Source organism: Naegleria fowleri, assembly GCF_008403515.1.
Source record: "Naegleria fowleri strain ATCC 30894 chromosome Unknown tig33, whole genome shotgun sequence".
Taxonomy (NCBI): domain Eukaryota; phylum Heterolobosea; class Eutetramitea; order Acrasida; family Naegleriidae; genus Naegleria; species Naegleria fowleri.
The window spans coordinates 543,129-559,236 of NW_025407965.1; the positions used below are offsets into that span (position 1 = coordinate 543,129).

Here is a 16,108-nt window from a genome sequence, read left to right on the forward strand (position 1 = left end):
AATCTAAAAAAATGGAAGAAGTTGAACCAGTGAGTCATTTGCTTGTCTTAGCAGAGAAGAAATTCCTATTGAGTAATGATTTCCCTAAGGTAAACAAGAATGTTCTCGTGCAGGAAATATTGGATATTGTCAAAGAGAAGGGTATGTAAAGTACATGTAGTGATCATTCGTAGAGTGTAATAATGTTTTTTGTTGTATACATAATGATCGGATCGGATGTAATGTAACCATCATCAATGATTAATCTTGCTTTTTTATTGGCATACCGTGAATCATCATCTTGAAATTTGGATGATGGTTGGACTTGGTCGTGATTTATACAAATATTAATCTTATGATGAATTTTCAAAAATTGTGTACAACTTCTATCAACACGAACAGAAATGGGACCTTACTATGAAAATGTGCTCGTTCAACAACTTCCTGACTATTTCAAAGCCGATCCAACATTTATTAACTCCTTGAAAGAGTCAAATCAAAAAAAAATCCAAGAATTAAACGAAAAAATCGAAGATGCCCAGAAAAACCTTGGTGAAAATGAAGTGAGAGAAGCTCTTCTTACCAAAGCACAATATTACTACTCTATTGGAGACAAGGAAAACACTCTTTCTGCATATAGAGAAACAGAAACAAAAACTGTTGCTTTGGGACAAAAACTTGACATTTTGTTTGCACTTCTTCGTGTAGGATTTGCATTCGATGACAAGGATATCGTGAAGAGAAATCTTGAAAGAGCTAATAGCATGATTGTTGAAGGAGGAGATTGGGAAAGAAGAAATCGATTGAAGGTCTATGAGGGCGTTCATCTTATGACCATAAGAAACTTTGCAAAAGCCGCAAAACTTTTCTTGGATTCAATCTCAACCTTCTCATCAAGTGAAATCATGACATTTGAACAATTTATTTTCTACTCAATTGTAGTCTGTACATTCTCACTTGGTCGACCTGAGATGAAGAAGAATATTTTGGAGTCTTCTGATGTATTATCAGTGATTCACAAGCTGCCAATTGCTGAAAAGTTTGTGAATTCCTTCTATAACTGCCAGTACAATTTGTTTTTGGTGTCACTTGTAGATTTGATGGATAATCAATTAATCAAGGATCGTTACTTATCCAAACATGTCCGTTATTTCTCGAGAGAAATGAGAGTACGTGCCTATTCACAATTCTTGCAGGCATATAAGAGTGTGACATTAGAGGCAATGGCAGAACAATTTGGATTATCTCCAGAGTTCTTAGATAATGAGCTTTCCAGATTCATTTCTGCAGATAAATTGAACGCCAAAATTGATAAGGTCTCTGGTGTGATTGAATCAAGTCGAACTGATGAGAAAAATGCACTATATCAACAAACTATCAAGCAAGGTGATCACTTGTTGAACAGAATTCAAAAGTTATCCAAAGTAATCGAAATGTAATGTGCATTGTATCTTGAATTAAAAAATTGTAAAAACTCAATATTTATGTACATGAAAGTCGGTGCACGTTAGCTTGGGCGTTATTTTCTCTTTCTTTTAAGGTTGCTTGCATCTTCAGGCTCGTTGTATTCAGTTGTAAGAGTGTGAGTTTCTGTTTCGACAGCTATGAGAGATTTTTGGGCAGACGTAGGTAGAACTCCTCTAAAGCCAGCTTTGGTAATCCTGAAAGGTATGGTTCGTTCTTTCCCAGAAGGTCCCTTCACAATTCGAGCTACTCGGTTAGAATTGACAAACTCTAAGAAAATGCTGCAGGTTACATGATTAATCCATAAATGATTGAGGGAGGGAGCAAAATAATGTACATTTCTTGAGGAATCATCTTTCTTCACAAACTTAGTTGTTACTTGGTTTGTTGTTACAACGGCCAAGTCAAAATCTTTAGCGAGAGAGCTCAAGGATGGTCCTATGGATTTCTTAACTTCATCTTTCATGGTGTCATCACTGCTTGATTTTCTCAAATGGAAAGCAATACTATCAATGACAACCAGCTTAATTTTGTTTCTCCATTTAAGAATTTCTGGTAGAACAAGTATCAAACCAACAAATTCACTCAATGTCACAGCTCGGTAATAATAAATACCTCCTAATATCTTTTCCACGTTAAAATCTTTCAGAGCTTCCATCATGGCATCTTTTTTCGTAATGTCTTTGTCTCCTTGTTTGGATGCAATTCCATGCAAGTGACTTACAAAACTTTCAGCAATTTCTTTTGTCCTCTCAATGGTAAAACTTCCTTCAGTGTCAATATAGAGACATTCACCACCAATACCACCAAATATTGCTGGCATCTGAACATCGACTGCGAGTTGAATTGCTATTTGAGTTTTACCAATTCCTGGTACTCCACAAATATCAGTTATGACACCAGTTCTAACACCATATCCTCCTAACGCATCATCCAGATCTTTGCAAAAAGTTTTGATACACCTTGTCGGATCACATTCTCGTTCTAGCAAAGCTAACGTTGATAAATGTTGTGAGAGTAATCCCGAAGATGATGACGACAACGTCGTCGTATTGTTTCCTCCTCCCAAATCTTGCGTTGCCTTCTTGTTTTGCAACAATAATTTATTTCTGATCAAAGAAGTATCTCCTTTCACATATTTCATAATTTTGCTGCATGTGTCCATGGGCTCTCCGATATAACTGGACAACTCGGAAAGTTTCATTGATTTAATACTTTTCATTGTAAGGTGTTTCTCTTTCAATTTTGCAATGACCGATGGGGCTACATCCTCGACATCAAGTAGATAATCATCATCTTCGGCCGGGTGAAATGCCGAATGGAAGGTTTGCTGCATTTTTTTTTGTAATTTATTTAAACTGAAAATAAAACTTCCAGTTGCTTTTAGAATTTGAGTTGGAAGTGAACAACATTTGATTCACAAACCACAATAAATTGTTTAATTTCTAAACTCGTTTTAAATTTGTCATAATTATTGACATTATGATACTATAACCAACATCACAGAAAAAAACCTTGATATCTAAAAAAGGCAAATTATTCTGATTAAATCCACGATCTGTTATGATCATTCTTTCTTTTTTCTATATTTTTGTTCTTCTTCTTTCATGTACTGTACCACCTTGTCTGGATCTCCGATTTGTGCCCACAACTGTTTCACGTCATAACGATCACCAATATAAATTCCTAATCCTAAACCAACCACGAAAGAGAAAAATCGAGACATTTTTTGATAAAAGTTTTCGTGTTGTTGGTGATGATGATGATTTTCTTTGTGATTGTAAAAAATGTTCTTTTTAGATCTTGTTAATAACAGGAAGGAAATGAAGACCAAAAAAGTGAGGAATGCAATGTTACTTGTATTGCTACATTCGGAGATGATATTTATGTTGTTATTGTTCATGAATACAGCTCGGATAGAGGGCCAAGATGATGATGTAGTGTCAAAAACCTCTCGGAATCGAATTCAGTTTGAAATTGATGGAAACGATCCTCTCTCGAAAGAACGCAATATACAGAAACACTCCTTGAAATCTGAAAACCTTGTCAAAGTGAGAGCCGTCTTACATCCAGGACAAGAAATACTTTCAGAGAGCATCTATTTTCGCAGTGATGATGAGTATTGGCAAGGCATGGATCGAATTTATGAATTGAATGGCTTGCTCTCCCATCGTAAATATGAAGTACGTGTTTCCTATCCTGCGTATTGTCCTGCCATGTTCTCTCTCAAAATCATTCATTCCTTATCGGAACTTGATGATGATCATTCTCTGAAACCTAGACGACGTTTGTTGAATATTGAGAAGATGACTTTTGATCTCAAAGAACCAGAAAGCAGTGCCGATGATGATGATCATCATTGGATTCATAAGAGATTTCTCATTGTTCGTGCAGAGCGAGAGGCTCCATCCTTCCAGGTTTCCATTCAACAAACACCTATTCTCTTTAATCTCGGTACGTATCACTTCTTACAATAATAATAATATTATATATCCTAAATGATCATTCAATTCAATTCTCATCTCATCATTTTTATCAAACAAAACACATGACCATTATAATGAATGACTAATTGAATCCCACACAACAGCCCTCGAGGAATTAGAGATGGGTTTTCTTCCCAATGGTTCCCTCACCTTAGGAGTGCTTGTGTTGATCACTTTGTTTAGTGTCATTGGCCTTATATATACTATTCAGTTAACGAATTATTTTGGCGGGTTATAAGTGATGACAAATAAATAGCCCGCCAAAATTCGTTAACCAAAACACAACTTTAAAAAAAATGAAGAAATATGGATCGAGCCAAAATTTGAACATCACTATGGTTGGAGGATCAAACAATAACGGAACAGCCGCTAGCTATAATATTCCTACGGTGAATATTCCTACACTTCTTGCATCTTTGGGAGAAATGGGAGTTCCATCATTGAGTACTGAGGATTTGAATAATCCTTCTCCGGATGTGGTTTGTAAAATACTCGGAAGCTGTATGGAAAAGCTATTGGACACTTCCATGAATGATATAAAAACACGAAACAAGGAATATTTGAATAGCACTGATGCACCTGTACAGATCCGAGAAAATCCTGAGGCATATTCTCATGCCGTTGAATTCATCGAATTATTCAAGAAAATGTAAGTTCATGGAGAGACGTATTTGAACATTCTTAAGATTAGTTGTTGATTATATGGTCATGTATCTGTAATTAATTGGCTTTATCCTCTATTCGTAATCCTCTTTCATCAACAGACAAAAAGTATTGATTACAGCAAGACTTCATGATTTCTCAATCACAGATATTGTCAAACCAAACTCTAAGAGGTTTAGGTTGGCATTATTTGCATTCCTCAATTTAGCAAAGTTCAGAGAAGAAATCATCGACTCGTACAATGAAATTATTACGGAATATGACACACTCGAGACAGAAAAAGAAGAACTTCGATTGAACGTTGAAAAAGACAACATTGCACTTCAATCCTATCTTGAAGAGGAACGATCTAATGAATCTAAGTTAAAGATATTAGCAGAGAAAGTCAGAGCTATGACACAAGCTATTCAAGAAATAAGTGTCAAGGATATTGAGATACAGAACAATATAAATATTGTACAAACAGAGAATGAGAATTTGTCCAAACAATTGGAAGGAGCAGAACAACATTTAGAAGCTCTGACAAAAGAAAACAAAACTCTAAAGTCACAAATCGTCTCAAACCCTGAAGAGCTCAAAAAGAAAATATTGGTCTTACGGAGATGTATTCAAACAACAACCGACGAGTTACGAGAATTAGAGGAACAACTTCAAACTCTCACGGTCGATCATATTAAGAATGCCGAAGAACTCATTAAGATACTCTCTAAATCTATCGTACTTGGCGAGCAAGTCGAAGAACTCAAGAACAAAAAGAAGGATATAGGAAAGCTCATAAAGGGCAAACAAGAAACAATTGAAAATATGGAAACAGAAATTGCTGAAATGGAAAATATGAAGAAGCAGAAGGAGAAACAAATCACAAATATCTCAGAAAGAATTGATAAGATGCAACAACAACATCTAGAAAAGATTGCTCGAGCTGAAGCTATGATCACTGATGCTCAAAAAGAGAAGGAAGCAATGGAGCTGTTGTGTAGAGAATATAAAGATAAGGCCGAGAGCAACAAAAAGCGACTGGAGGAGTTACGAAGAATTCAAGCTCAAAGACGACAAAGTCATCAGCAACAAATCCTTCAACTCAACTCACATCTCTGCAATGATATTATTAATGGAATTGATTCTTATCACATGAAGGCTGTGGCGTCATTAAAACAATAATTTATTGCAAGAGAGCTCTCTCTTTATTCTCTCTTTATGTTCACGGAATTCTCAATGACAGGCACCACTTCATTCTCAGGAGAGTTGACCTCGATAGAAAACAGTCTGCTGCTTCTTCTTCGGATAAGGGATATCTTTTCTTCTCCTTGTTTGGATTCTGCTCTTTTGATTTTGTTTGAATTGTTACGTTTGAGATTGTCTGGAGAATATTCCTTCGCTGAAAGAGCATTGTCAATATCTTTAGAATCAACCACCACTCTTCGAGTGGAGTGCATCTTTCTAAGCTGTGTATGATGCTTGTAACTTCGAACTTCATCTCCCAGCATTGGAGCTTGTTCTCCAAGAGTGTTGGATTGAGATTTTAACATTAAGCCTGGATTTTCTGCAGCTGTGTGGCTTGAAGGTTCATCCATTGTCACCCAAGGATGTTCTTGTAGCTCGTCCATGGTGATTCTTGTTTTTGGATTTTTGTCAAGCATTCTCGTAATAATATCTTTGAGCTCTTTGCTTGCTGTTTCCGGAATGTGAGGTTCTTCATGTTGGATGACATAATACAGGTATAGCAATTTTGATGCTCCTGCTTCGTCAGATTTGAAAGGAAGAGTTCCAAACACCATACAATATAACGTGACTCCAAGAGCCCAAATATCTGCCAACTTCCCTTGAATTTTGCCCTTATAACATGCTTCAGGAGGCAAAAATGCAGGGGTACCTTGTGAATCATCGAGCGAGTCTTCCTCATCATCCTCCAACAACTTGCTGACACCAAAATCTGATAGTTTTACCTCACGTGATTTTGTGAGAAGAATATTTGATGGCTTAATATCTCTATGTACAACTCTGTTGTGATGTAAATATTCTAACCCGTTTAACAGTTGTCGGAAATAGAATCGAGCTTCATCTTCAGAGAATGGTTTTTGGCCTGCCTCTAAAATTCCGTCATCGTTTAGTTTCATTAACTCTCCCCCATCAATGTATTCAAAAACCAAGCATATTTTGTCATTCATTGGATCATCAATTACCTCTAACAAACGAACAATGTTTGGATGATCAAGCTTTTTCAAAATGGCAATTTCATGTTTGATTTTGTTAATTTGACTGTTTTGCTGCTGTCCTGGAGCCTTATATTTTCGCTTAATGTTGTTAATTAAGGATTTGTTAATCACCTTAATTGCAACAAGTTCTCCAGTTTTTGAGCTTCTTCCCAGTTTAACCGATCCAAATGATCCCTTTCCAAGTTTTTTGATAATTGTATATTGATTAATAGTTTTTCTTCCGTGGATGTCTCTTCCTAGTTGGGCTGTTGTGGTCATTTCAACATGATGGGATGGAGATGCTCCGGCAATACTCATTCTTCTTCTTGGAGCTGTTTTTACCTGCAGCATTGAAGTAGGTTGGGGAGAAGCAATGGGTTCAAACGATTTTTGTTTATCCATGGCTGAAAATTCAGAATGCCGTCGCTCCTGTTTTTCAGGAGCATGAAGTGACATTCCAAAAGTGAAATTAGGGTTAAAAGGAAATATTGGAGGTGTTGAGCTGGGTTCTGATTTTTCATTTTGTTTGATTTCATTCAAAAGACTCGGCGAGTTGGGCGTCCCAGCAAATAGGGAATGTCTTCTCTTAATGTTGTTTGGCTGAGGTAAAAGCTGCTTGTCTTTGTTGGTGAGACGGGAATTAAATTTGAAAACAGAATCCTCTAGTTGCTTCTTTAGCTCCTGCATTGGGTCTGAATTAGAAAGCTTGGTGGTTGTTGAGGAATGAGGCAGTTTTTTGTCGGAAAGATTGTTCTCTCTTGGAGACAAACCTTTAGTTTTTCGGGGAGAAGGTGCCTTGTTAATTGTTGGAGATTTCTTAGAGAGCGAGCCAGTTGAAGGAATATTTTGATCACTTTTTCCTCTTGCGACTTGATCGATTTTTAAAGAATTGGTGGGGACATTAATTGCATTTTCGCTTTTGTTCCTTGTTTCAGCTTTCGGAGGAACAGAAAGATTACCACCCAATGTTCCATAGGGTGAAACGGCAGATTTAGTGACTGGACTGCTCAAGTTGCTTAGATAGTGCGGCCTGTTTCTACTTTTAGCCTGGTTCGAAGTTGTGCTTTTAAGGGAAGCATTCGATGAGGTGTATGATAGTAGCTGGTTAATGTTATTCTTAGTGGAAATAACGGGAGGGATGTCATCATTTTGGATATTATCTACAATGGCGGAGGTGGTGGAGGCTGTTGAAATTACTGAGAAATCTAGCGAGTTTCTCATACTGCTGATATTGTGGTTGTTGATGGAAGAATTAATTGGTTGTGTTTTTGAAGATGTTGAGCTTGTGCTTTTTGAATCTCCTTGGTGGGATCCATTGTTGTTGTGTTCTAGAATGAGAGGAGGCGGGCGTTTGGATTCAAAAGAGCCCGAGGCGGCATAGGCAGATTTGTCTTTTTCTTGTTTGATACTGTCCTTTTTCGAAGGCGAACGAGGGTATTGGAATGTTGGATTACTCTTTCGTTTTTTTGCTGGAGAAGAAGAAGGAGAAAATGAAACTGGTGAGGGGTCCTCTACCATGTCTTTTTTGACAACGGTACAGGCCGACACGGTAACTCCCATTAATTATGTTTTGCAATGATGAGCCTAGGTTGTTGTGATATATTCCGAATTTGAATATGTTAGTGATGAGGCTCTAGGGAAAGATAGCCCAAATCTTCTAAAAACGTTGTTACTACTATTTGTTTGGGCAAACCCTTGAACGAAATTAGATTCCGTTGCGATGTTTCTGCTGATGATGAACGTTGTTACAGATGATGGTACTCCTTCATAGGAAGCAAACCACTCTTCAGAAACACTCAATTTAGCTGTAAATCTCTCTCCAAAGTCGCCTTTGTAAGTTGCGGGCGGGATTTGACGATCGTTTATTTTTTTCTTGGTCTGGCGTGTAATAGCGGTGGAAGAAGAACGCCCGAATGAACATTTGGTACAAACTGGCCGCTTTGGACCATCATCAACACGGAATAACAAGGATCTATCTTCCCAAAATGTAACCGAGCTCCTTGGTTCTCGAAAAGTTGTCGAGGTTCCTCAACGTGTTGTGGTGTCTGCTCTCGCTCACAGCAATTAATGTTCAATTCTGTTTAATTCTGTTTAATTCTGTTTAATTCTGTTTAATTCTGTTTAATTCTGTTTAATTCTGTTAATTCGTGGGCACCTTTCTTTCATTGTGGTTGTTGGTCCAACAACACCCATTAATCGTAATTCGTAAAAAGGTGGTTTTCGAGTCGGACAAAAAATACAAGCAATTTCTAATTTGTAGTGGCAACGCCATTAATGGCGTTCATTAACTCAGCTCAACAACTTTTGATGCAACTTCAAGTTGAGCTTCATATTTTCTCGCATGAATTGAAGTTCTCGATATCGTTGTGAACTTGGAGAAAGAGGTCCTTCAATGCTATTCATTCTTTCGAGTTTCCTTTGAACGGCATCTTCTTCTTCTTCGACAGGTGGAGTAGTATTCGAAGGAGGTGGTTGAATGGCTTGACAACTCAGAGAACGTTTAAGCTCTTCTTCATTGGTTCGGGCAGGTGAGACGGAATAAGGTAGAGCAACGTCGAGGAGACTTCTATTTGACTTCTCTCGTTGAGTTGGAGATGGACTTCTGGATCGAGAAAAGGATACATCTCGAAGAGGTGGTATTTGAATTTTAGGTTTTTCATGATGAGTTGGCTGAGATTTATGTGAGAATTTGATCGAACTTTTGGCTACTCGAGTTCTCGACGGATAAGTGCCTTGTACTTCTACCACCAAACTTTTGAAGTAATTGAAATCGATATAACTGATGGAAAGTGTTACTTACGTTTGATTAATTAGGTCTTCAGGGCTTTCAACCCAAGGCAGAGTTAAGGCGTTAAATTTTATCATATTGGGCTCCGTGAAAATTATGAATGCGTCTCTGTTGATTCTTAAATCTTTCATCAGTGTCACTCGCTCAATGGGCATATGCTCGTCATAAATCTTAACTTCGAACAGTGTATTTGAATGCTCTGCAAGCTGATGCACTCGAATTTCAAACGAAAACACTTCCCCTAACTTGTGATTCAGGTCGCTCGATGGGCTTGTAACTTTAAATACTGGGCTCGGGATTGTGCTACTTTCTTGGGAGCGATCTACTTCTTCAAGCGCAGTTCTGTCCATTAGAGAGATACCTTCGGAATTTATGCTTTCGTCTTGCAGGTGATCTGATAAATTTACATTGCTGACAGGTTTCGTTTCGTTTGGAGGCGTTGATGTCTTAAGAAAGGCTTTCTTTTTCTCTACTTGATGAATGTGCAGAGGAGAACGATAATGTACAAGAGTATCGGGCACTTCAATTAATTTTCTCGATTTTTTCATGATTTTCTCTTTTGATTTCATCCCATGATATTTGTTTGAAGTTGTTTCTTGTTTCTCCTTAATCACATCCCAAAAGTTTGATGTATGTAGATTAACATTTGCTGAGGTCGTTAGAATGAACGATAATTCCTCATCCTCGCTCGGCCTTCCCACATTCAATTTTCGTTCATCATAATATTCATTGATTCTCTTCTCCTTCTCATCGAGCATTCGGAATTGCTCTTCAATTTGCTGTAAATTTCGTCCCTTCTTCTCTGGTCGAGGAGAAAATTTCTTCCCTCTCGAAATTACTGAACTCATTTTTTTGAGAGAAAACTTTGCAAAGGTTCATCCTTGTGCACACCATTGAAAATGATTAAATATATAATTATATATATATAAAAACATATGAATCTCAATGCACTCCTGCACATCAAAAGCCCATTCTCATCATTATTTTGTCGAGTATTTTATGAAGATCTCTGGCAAGATCTGTATTGTGAACCTAACCTACCACCACAGACAGATGCTGATGTTAAATGATCAACAATGTTTTACTAAAACAGTTCTAGAGTTTAAATCTCACAGCTTATCAGAACTCGAGTTGTTTTGTAAATCCTTTTGTAAGAGCTGAGAATGAATAATGACGAGCATGTAATCTAATTGTTGGGAAATATAACTATACTCTGGCTCAATGATAAAGTTCATGATGAGTTGATCGACATGTCGTTGGATGGCATCATTTCTCATCGTGAGGAAGCGAGGATGCATTTCTTTAAGAGCTTCAAAATCTTCATTGAGAGCAAAGAGTCCTTGACCGGCCAATAATTGTCTCTCAAAAGTAATATTTTCTAACATGATGTGATCATTTTCTTGTTGAGAGTTTCCTTCTGTTGTTGTTGTTTCTGATGGCGTCACATCACTTATGGATGAAGTAGTATTGGAATGAGAAGTAGTCGTCTCTACGTTCTCGCTTGGTGTTGAAGAGGTAGAAACTGAATTACACAAATAACATGCCAAATTTGTGCATTCAGCACATTCTGCACTCTTTCCAAAGCAATAGAAAAGAAAAGCTCGTAGCAGTAAAATATCAACCAAAAGCTCTGTATGCTTCCTTGATTTTGTTGATAAATCAATAGTGGAGATATCGTTATTTGATTTAAAGTCAATTTCTTCGAGTTCATCAACAGTATTGATTCTCAATTCCATGGTAATGAGAGTAAACGCGTTTTCACAGTCATTCAAGGCCTCTCTCATATGAGTGACAACATTAATTTTGTCAGAAATGTTTTTGTGCATCTTTTTGTGTTTCTTATATCCTGTGATAGCATCTTTTTGAGGTGACTTCTTTTTCTTAAATTTTTCAATCAAGAATGAAACTATTCCGTTTTGAGTAAGTGTTGATCCAAACATGGGTGAGGAGCATATGGACATGAGATGGTTATCAATTTGTAAGAAACATTTCATAAGTGAACGATAGTAAAATCCTTCACACAGCGTTGGATTTAGAGTAATGGATCTTGTGAGGTTTGTAATCGAATGTTTCAAATCATTTTCTAAATGTTCGTTAACAAATCGAATGGTCAATTTTCTTTGTTGATAAATGTAATTTTTCTGTCCTTTGATTAGCAATATCAATCGTGAAGATCCCAGTTCTTCATTATTCTGCGACGTTAAGGACATGAGCTGAGTTGCAGTTGACCTTGTTGAAAACGAGGCAGAATATCTTCCTTTTTCAGCTCCATTGAATGTAATGGTGTTTCTACAATAATAAAGCATGGCTAAAAGATAATAGTAATAGGACCAAGCCATGTGAATATCAAAATACGAATCTCCCTTTAGGTCAGTTCCAAAATAGCTCGAATACTCTTTTTTTTGTCTTGTCGCAGCATCAATCACAAAGAGTTTGGCCCTCTGTGTCGCCTCTTCGTCAATAATTTTGTGGGAAGAAAAAGCAAAAGAAAGAGAAGACCTTCTCATTAGTGAATTAAAGATGAGATCATCGCTACTACTGGAGTTTGGTGGAGATGCAGTATTATTGGTTTGAGAGGCAGCACTTCTTAGAAGAGCTCCTTTAGTGAAATACTCGACCGCTTCATTGATGCAATCATTCATGAGTAACACAATTCCAATCTCTATCAGAGATTCTTTTGTTAAGGCCGTTGCCGAGTTGTTAATTGTATTGGATCTTTTCTTTGCTTCCAATTCTTCAAACTTTTTCAAATATTCTAATGCTTCTTGATAAGATCCATTCGCACTTTTGATTTGTAAATAGAGTAAGTAATAGTCAGGTGTTTTTTTCACATAGGAATTGGTCATAAATTTTTCGGCATCCTCGTATTGTTGCTTTTCAAAGAGGATTTTGGCAGCCTTGAAAAAACAATCCGTTTCAAAGCACTTGTCAGTGGTCATTATAGTTTCACCATCTGCCAACGCTTGATCAATATTGCCTAATTCAATATGACACATCATCCTCTCATAATAGACTTCACTAATCTTTAAAAACAAGTGATAATTGACAGGACTCATCGTTAGAAAATTCACAGCTTTGGTCAAATCAGGCAAAGCTTCCACAATTCGATTCAGCTTTAAAAGAGCCTTTCCTCTGATGAAAAACAATTCTCCTGGATTCACTGGATTGTTTTTCAACGCCTCCTCGGCATACACAATCACATATTGAGGTAAATCTCTGATCCAACAAATCTTGGCGAGGCCTTCCCAAGCTCGAGCACATCCTTCCTTACTAAGGGAGATGGCCTTTTCAAAGTAATGAATGGCTTTGCTGTATTCATTACGATACACACAACGGTAACCTTTTTCTACGTAATCTTCACTAGATGTTTGTCGCGAAGAGAAAATTCCAAGTTTTCTCTTGCTTGAAGCATTATTCCCGTCGTGAATGATTCGATACCTTTCAATAAATAAATCCTTCCATGGATTGTTATAATCAAGAATGGATGTGGTGGAAATGGAACCTGGTGTTGAGAAGAACATGGTCTTTCTTTGACTCCAAGTCACCATATTTCCATTATATTGATGGTGAATTCGAGAAAATCTTGAAGCTATCATCATGTCTTCATTCTGATGATTTTTAGTTGAATGCAAGCAAGGTGAGGTTTGTACAAAAAGAGATTGTCTTGATGTTTGATGCATGGGTGTATCAATATCCCAAAATACCAATCGATGTGGAACTTCCCAGACAGCTCTGTAATGACGTTGCCATTCATTTTCTGCTAAAATGTGAAACACTCGATTCGTGAGTCTGCAAGATAAAAAATCTTTCAGTTCTAAAAAGCAAATAATGTAATGAATTAAATCATTGGGTAAATCATTAAAAGTTAGAGGTTTTGCAATCATTGGTAAATGAGTTGTCATCATTTGTTTCATCTCGGTCGTTGCATTTTTCAAAATTGCATCTAAAGAAGCTGAAGAAAATGCAGAAGGTGGTGTCACATTCTTGTAACCACTCGACGTCGTCGTTGGCAGTTGTTGTTGAGAGAATGAATAAATAATTTTTTGAGGAGAGGGAGTCGTCGTCATGGTTGTCGTTTCAGGAACTTGTTGTTGATTCAATAGAGGAGAATGAATCATCAATGAAGAATCCGAGGTCGTTAATGAAGAAGAAGAAGAGAGTGCTACTTCTCCTCCTTTCGGAGAAGCGTTAGGTACAACCGTTATGCCAGCAGGAGATGATGATGCAATAATGAAATTCACGTTAGAAGGTTGTCCGGATGAGCCTGGAGATGAGGTCCTACCAGTAGTGGCAATAGATTGAGAGTTTTGGATCGGAATGGGAGAAGAGGGTGAAGAGAAGAGAAAATTAGAAGGAGTTGATTGCTGAATTGGTGGTGGCTGATCCGAGGAACTTGATGAGAAGGTTGTGAGAGAGTGAGTGATCATGTGAGAAGAAGGATTGACGTGAGAGGATGATGAGACATCTTTCGGTACGGATGGTGAAGAGACCCCTGATGAGGCAGATGGTGTTGCTGAGGATGTGACGGTGGTCGAGACTTGTTGGGGAGGCAGAGATTTGGTGCGTTTTTTTGACATTTTGTTTGGTTCTCAGTTCTCAAGAGGATGAAAGGACAAATCGAGCAAAAATTATAATGATGAATTCAATGCAAAAGTGTGACGTAAAGAACGCAGATCAGCTGTAAAGTTTTATAAAGGGGAATGTGGTTTCGAGTTCAATGTCTTTCCTCAATGTCTTTCGTCAGAATAGGAGGATGCAATTCCACTTCGTCCTTGTTCAATAGTGGCATAGGTCGCTGGAGGATTGTCACCCTCATTCTGGTGGTCTTCGTCTGCATCTTGGCCTAAACCTTTGTAGGTTCTGTTTTTCAAAAAGAGCATGGAGGGAGTGTATTGAGATTGAACAAGCTGACGTTGTTGTTGTTCTTGTAGGACAAGAGATTTACCATCGTCTTTGCTCTTGAGGATTTCTTGTGAAGATGCTGTTGATTTTCCAACTCTGTAAACAGAACCTGAAATTAATGAGACAGAATATGACTCTGTGTCATCTTGTAGTACTGGAGTATGAGACTCATGATTTTCATCCTCGAAAAGTCTATTGAAATCCAATTGATAGTAACCTGTCCATTCTTTGCCATATTTCAACGCTAATTCTAGTTCGAAAGGAGTGATGATTGGTTTCACATATTCTCGAGATTCAATAAGCGAGTTCTGGGAGCATCCAATAAGGACAAACATGTCAATCTCCATAAAATTAGCCAGCTTGGGCACATTCAATTTTCCTACGAAAAATAGATAGAATTTTCTATTGTTGTCGATGATGAGACGTTTCACATATTCCACCATTTTCAAATAATTCTCAACAGATACTGTAGCCACTAAAATTCCAAAAACTTGAGCCTCCTTTGCTTTTTTTGTACGAGGGCAAATCTTCTTGCCAATGTTCTTGATATACCTGACATGCTATCATTTTCAATCTTGTTTTTGTAGCCAGAATAAACCTTAAACGAGTGAGTATTATATTCCATCATGAATTGAGTGATAAAAGATCCTAACTCTCCAATAAAAAAGAATCTTGCCTTCTCACTTGGTTTTGGAAATATTTGGTTACTAATTTTGGTTTCATTCTCAGAAATTTCTGTGGTGGTGTTCCCTGATATGTTCTGAAGTACTCTGGACTCGAATAATTTTGAAAACACAACTCTTGGTGACTGTACGAGCGGTATCAGGTCTTTCTTAATTCTCTCATAATTTACCAAGTCATAAATAACAATTACTTCTCCCTCAGGAGTTTCTTCCACAAAATTGTTCAATGCTTTTGCACATTCGTTTGCATCCAATTTATAATTGACTCCAAAAACGTGAAAAACTGGTGTTCGCTTGACTCTATAAATAGCAAAATTGCGTAATTGGATTATTACGATAATTATAATTATTAATTGAATTAAGTGAAACATACGGTTGAAGACAAGCATTTCCGTAATGAATAATAAAATCTGCCAAAATATGTTGTGCTCCAACCTCATCCACACAGCAACTTCCATACGAGGTATCTCCTAATATATATACTCTCAAGTGATTCGAATCATTTCCTAGATGATGCTGTTTCGTATATTCTGAATTTATAGAAAGCTGAGAAAGCAACGATAGCGTTGAATGAGTATTGAAATCCTCAATATCCCCGACAGGAGGCTCTTCATGATTACTTTCATTTGTTCTTTTCATGGTATCATCATTGGATTGATCTCTTTCCATTCTTCGACGATAATGATTTTTCAATTGAAAAGATACCAAAGAAGCATCCATCAACAAGTCGTCGGGAAATTGTAATGCCACCGTCTTGAATCTATTCCGAATGATAATATCCACACTTTCCGCAATTTTATAACACTCATCAAATTGTTCAACCGTATACTCCTCCAAATGCCTACTCAAACACACGTAGCTGCTATGGGAATGCGAGTCCGAGACTGAAACTGTTTGTTGAATGGCACTCGAGCCATCGTTGGTGAGAGCGCTCATATTTTTTTTTTC

General features: G+C 37.3%; 8 protein-coding genes across 8 annotated transcripts; 3 read left to right on the forward strand and 5 right to left on the reverse strand.

The window, feature by feature from the left end:
• Positions 1-11: 11 nt before the first annotated feature.
• FDP41_003244 (uncharacterized protein) lies at positions 12-1,418 on the forward strand (the record flags this gene model as incomplete). Its single annotated transcript, XM_044706527.1, has 2 exons — positions 12-141; positions 382-1,418. 2 exons carry the CDS (start codon positions 12-14, stop codon positions 1,416-1,418), a joined length of 1,167 nt encoding a protein of 388 aa, XP_044562635.1.
• An 80-nt stretch (positions 1,419-1,498) lies between these two features.
• On the reverse strand, positions 1,499-2,779 carry FDP41_003245 (uncharacterized protein; the record flags this gene model as incomplete). Its single annotated transcript, XM_044706528.1, has 1 exon — positions 1,499-2,779. The coding sequence occupies one exon, from the start codon at positions 2,777-2,779 to the stop codon at positions 1,499-1,501; it is 1,281 nt and encodes a 426-aa protein (XP_044562636.1).
• Positions 2,780-3,230: 451 nt separating this feature from the next.
• Positions 3,231-4,167, forward strand: FDP41_003246 (uncharacterized protein; the record flags this gene model as incomplete). The annotated part of the gene is made up of 2 exons (XM_044706529.1): positions 3,231-3,897; positions 4,034-4,167. The coding sequence occupies 2 exons, from the start codon at positions 3,231-3,233 to the stop codon at positions 4,165-4,167; spliced, it is 801 nt and encodes a 266-aa protein (XP_044562637.1).
• Positions 4,168-4,225: 58 nt separating this feature from the next.
• On the forward strand, positions 4,226-5,753 carry FDP41_003247 (uncharacterized protein; the record flags this gene model as incomplete). Its single annotated transcript, XM_044706530.1, has 2 exons — positions 4,226-4,578; positions 4,694-5,753. The coding sequence occupies 2 exons, from the start codon at positions 4,226-4,228 to the stop codon at positions 5,751-5,753; spliced, it is 1,413 nt and encodes a 470-aa protein (XP_044562638.1).
• A 23-nt stretch (positions 5,754-5,776) lies between these two features.
• Positions 5,777-8,347, reverse strand: FDP41_003248 (uncharacterized protein; the record flags this gene model as incomplete). The annotated part of the gene is made up of 1 exon (XM_044706531.1): positions 5,777-8,347. The coding sequence occupies one exon, from the start codon at positions 8,345-8,347 to the stop codon at positions 5,777-5,779; it is 2,571 nt and encodes an 856-aa protein (XP_044562639.1).
• Positions 8,348-9,076: 729 nt separating this feature from the next.
• On the reverse strand, positions 9,077-10,423 carry FDP41_003249 (uncharacterized protein; the record flags this gene model as incomplete). The annotated part of the gene is made up of 2 exons (XM_044706532.1): positions 9,077-9,539; positions 9,588-10,423. The coding sequence occupies 2 exons, from the start codon at positions 10,421-10,423 to the stop codon at positions 9,077-9,079; spliced, it is 1,299 nt and encodes a 432-aa protein (XP_044562640.1).
• A 261-nt stretch (positions 10,424-10,684) lies between these two features.
• Positions 10,685-14,152, reverse strand: FDP41_003250 (uncharacterized protein; the record flags this gene model as incomplete). The annotated part of the gene is made up of 1 exon (XM_044706534.1): positions 10,685-14,152. The coding sequence occupies one exon, from the start codon at positions 14,150-14,152 to the stop codon at positions 10,685-10,687; it is 3,468 nt and encodes a 1,155-aa protein (XP_044562641.1).
• Positions 14,153-14,302: 150 nt separating this feature from the next.
• FDP41_003251 (uncharacterized protein) lies at positions 14,303-16,096 on the reverse strand (the record flags this gene model as incomplete). The annotated part of the gene is made up of 3 exons (XM_044706535.1): positions 14,303-14,982; positions 15,030-15,460; positions 15,534-16,096. The coding sequence occupies 3 exons, from the start codon at positions 16,094-16,096 to the stop codon at positions 14,303-14,305; spliced, it is 1,674 nt and encodes a 557-aa protein (XP_044562642.1).
• Between the last annotated feature and the right edge of the window lie 12 nt (positions 16,097-16,108).